At 40.7% G+C, this 3,462-nt stretch overlaps 1 protein-coding gene across 1 annotated transcript in view; it reads right to left on the reverse strand.

Annotated features, from left to right (window-relative positions):
• The window catches only part of LOC104705535 (transcription initiation factor TFIID subunit 1b-like), a 5,333-nt gene extending 2,345 nt beyond the window's left edge, over positions 1–2,988 (reverse strand). Inside the window, exons 1-7 of the mRNA XM_019246319.1 lie at positions 2,877–2,988; positions 2,258–2,741; positions 2,017–2,186; positions 1,803–1,895; positions 1,651–1,707; positions 448–1,569; positions 5–200 (exon numbers count right to left, since the gene is read on the reverse strand). Of these exons, the coding sequence (XP_019101864.1) occupies positions 5–200; positions 448–1,569; positions 1,651–1,707; positions 1,803–1,895; positions 2,017–2,186; positions 2,258–2,741; positions 2,877–2,963 (2,209 nt within the window). The 5' untranslated portion in view covers positions 2,964–2,988. The remainder of the gene's footprint in view (positions 1–4; positions 201–447; positions 1,570–1,650; positions 1,708–1,802; positions 1,896–2,016; positions 2,187–2,257; positions 2,742–2,876) is intronic.

The following is a 3,462-nucleotide window of genomic DNA, read 5'->3' on the forward strand; positions in this document are numbered from 1 at the left end:
TCGCGTCTAAATTGCTTTCGGTCACTGTACTCCATCCTCCGTACCTTATCCCGGATTGTCGAGAGATCCATTGGGCGTTCCACAATGTCAAGATAGTTGGGAGCCTCCTTTTTTGAAACCGGTTTCAAAAAGAGGTATGACACGTTTACTTTGGCTCTCAGTGTGTCTACTATGCTTTCCAAGATGTTTGCTAGGCCAACCTGTTGATAAATGAATTAAGAAGAGAAAACAAAGATGAGTTTCACAGAGCTCACAGGATCATGTATCAGATGTTTTTCATTTTCTGGCAAGACACCGTACCAAAAACCTTTATGTGATGTGAATAATTAATTGGGTAAAACTGTGATTTCCAGTGTGATCTCTCAACAACGGTGCAGACAGACATGTAAACACATAAAAGCAAGCAAGTGAACAAAAGTAAAATATGTAAAGCAAAGAGGAATTTACCTCTCCTTTTTTTCTTCGTTTTGGTTGAGGTACATACTCTTCCCCGTTCCTTTCAATGTCAGAGACACACAGGCTACTGATGTTCTGACCTCTTTCTGACAATCTTCTACGAGGGTAATCTTCTATTATTTCACGTTGCAACATATTTTTTTTCGTGGCTTTTTGTCGTTTTCCTTCCTCGTTCTCACTCCATAATACCTCTTCGTATCTTCTGATCTCAGCTATCTCACTGCCTTCTTCTGATACAATGATATCATTGTAATCTATTCTCACATTTCCTTCCTTGTGCCTATCCATACTTATATCTTGTTCTTTCCGGAATATTCTTTCCTCTTTACGTCCCCAGTCTAGAAAGTTCTCTGACAATCTGAGTCTCTGCTGCCTCTGAAAATCTGCCATTCTTTTTGTTGTCCTGGACTCCAACTGTGGAGTGTCTCGAAGACTACCGATGTCATGATCAGTAATCTCTTTTGAACGTTGAATAACAAGTTTCTTCTGCTGATGTTCTCTTTCTGTTGGCGGCCATATAGCGCGATGATGTCTACAAGATTCAGCTTGATCTTTATCCATACTTAACGATAGCTGTGGAACTGAAATAGTGTGCCTACTTAATGTAGCCTGATTTGGCTCTGTACTAGGTAAGAGTTTTTCAGAAACAGAAGAATTGTGAGACTCGCTCTCCCTTCTCTTTCTGCTAAATGCAGGCCTCAATGATTGGGAAGGACTGTCAGATGCAACCTTTAAATCTTTAGGTTTTTCCTTGCTAGATATATTGAGTTTGCTGACTCTAGAAGTCAACTTAGTCCCAGTGTCTATATGAGACACAGCTGCTAGCTCAGAATTTCCTTGAGTTTCTGAACAGCGTTTATCTATCAACCCTCCAGCGGGGAGACCCCAGGTTTTGGAAGTTGAATCACCTATTTTCGCAGCTTCATTTACAGAAAGTTTTGTTGTACTTTTTGGAGCAGTCTTCTTGTTCTCAATAGGTTTCAGCCAGACCTCGCCTGATAGATGTGATGAACTTGGTTTTCCAGCAGACTTCTTCAAATCTATACTTTTCAGATGCGATTCTGTATTTTCTCTGTACTTTGGGCAGTGTCTATTGGTTTTCATGTGTCCATGCTGGCCATGAAGATAAAGGTCAAAAGTTTTTCTCTTTGAAACAAGTTAAGATTTATAATCTAGTATACCAAGCAATAATACCTGACCACATGCTCCACAGACGAAGCTCGCTCTTGCTGTTTTTTCCCCCTTGAATACCTGGTTTGGACCGAGAGAATAGACAACACCTTAGAGTACCCGTAAAAAATATAGTTTACACATGTTGACTTGATTTATCGTACCTTTTGGTTTACCTTCAGTATTTTGAGATTCTTCAGCTTGCCTATAGGGTTGCTGATCTCTTTTACCTGTTTACCTCTAGGGGTCTTCAAAATAGCTTTATCAACCTGCCAATTGAGGAGAATACATGATACAAATTTGTCAACACAATGCGAGAACTGATGAGTTGACGCAGTCATCGAAAAGAAAATAATAAAAGGTTTGTGAAATTCCCAAACTTATACTGACGTTTGTGGTGTCTTTAACGGCGCTCTCATTCACGACTAAGAAAGATGCATCAGGTTGGGTGGCAAGAGATTTCTTGTCAATGACAGGTTCAACAGTGGGCCGTGGAGGAGGAAAAATTCTCATTCCCTCTCCCACAGCTTTCATCTTCTTTTTCTTCTTATGGTTCTCATCTAAATAAGTACCACCAGTCAGTGATTCATTAAGAAGAAAGACTTTAGCTGATAGATTTAAAATCAAGTACCTTGCATCAGCAATCGGCATAACTCTGCATTTTCAGCAGATCCATCTTCAATTTCATCGTCTGTGTCAACTTGAGATAGCCACCGTCTCATCTTGAGGTCGTTCACTCCATCCACCTTTTCATTCTTAGACATATTAGATTCATCCCCCTCCCCACCAATCTCAGCATCAAGTAGAATTTCCAGATCTCCAACAAACGAGTCCAAGTCACTGTTCGCGTCATTTTCACTTTCATTCTCATCATCATCACAAGCTGAAAGGGACAGACGTTGCCTATCCCAAATCTCCTGACACTTTTGTCGGGTCTGCTGTTGAACTTGTGGGAAAGATATTCTCTGGCCACAGGCATACTTACCTATTGTTGTGGGGTCAAACTTACCACCAGATGCAACCTGCTCACTTGATAGCTTGCGTATCATAGCAATACGATGCCGTCGAGATTGCTTGACAATAATCTCATCAGGAATATTGAACTTGAGAAGAACCTATAAACATATCCACCCAAACCATGTTTCACATAGTCAAATATCAGATGGCCTTTACTATGGTATCTAGAAGAAATGGGAATAAAGAGAGTATGTCCTTTTAGGTTCCTAGACATCTAAAATGAAGAAGCGAACCTCTTGAGCTTCTTCCATGCTTAATCTGCGAAGATCAACTTCTGTGCCAGAGAGGACTCCGCAACGGGCTGCTGCCTTTTTCTTCATATGTCCGGCTGCAGCTGGTGCTTTTGATGCTNCCTGGTTTGGACCGAGAGAATAGACAACACCTTAGAGTACCCGTAAAAAATATAGTTTACACATGTTGACTTGATTTATCGTACCTTTTGGTTTACCTTCAGTATTTTGAGATTCTTCAGCTTGCCTATAGGGTTGCTGATCTCTTTTACCTGTTTACCTCTAGGGGTCTTCAAAATAGCTTTATCAACCTGCCAATTGAGGAGAATACATGATACAAATTTGTCAACACAATGCGAGAACTGATGAGTTGACGCAGTCATCGAAAAGAAAATAATAAAAGGTTTGTGAAATTCCCAAACTTATACTGACGTTTGTGGTGTCTTTAACGGCGCTCTCATTCACGACTAAGAAAGATGCATCAGGTTGGGTGGCAAGAGATTTCTTGTCAATGACAGGTTCAACAGTGGGCCGTGGAGGAGGAAAAATTCTCATTCCCTCTCCCACAGCTTTCATCTTCTTTTTCTTC

This window comes from Camelina sativa, chromosome 1 (assembly GCF_000633955.1).
Source record: "Camelina sativa cultivar DH55 chromosome 1, Cs, whole genome shotgun sequence".
Classification (NCBI taxonomy): Eukaryota; Viridiplantae; Streptophyta; class Magnoliopsida; order Brassicales; family Brassicaceae; genus Camelina; species Camelina sativa.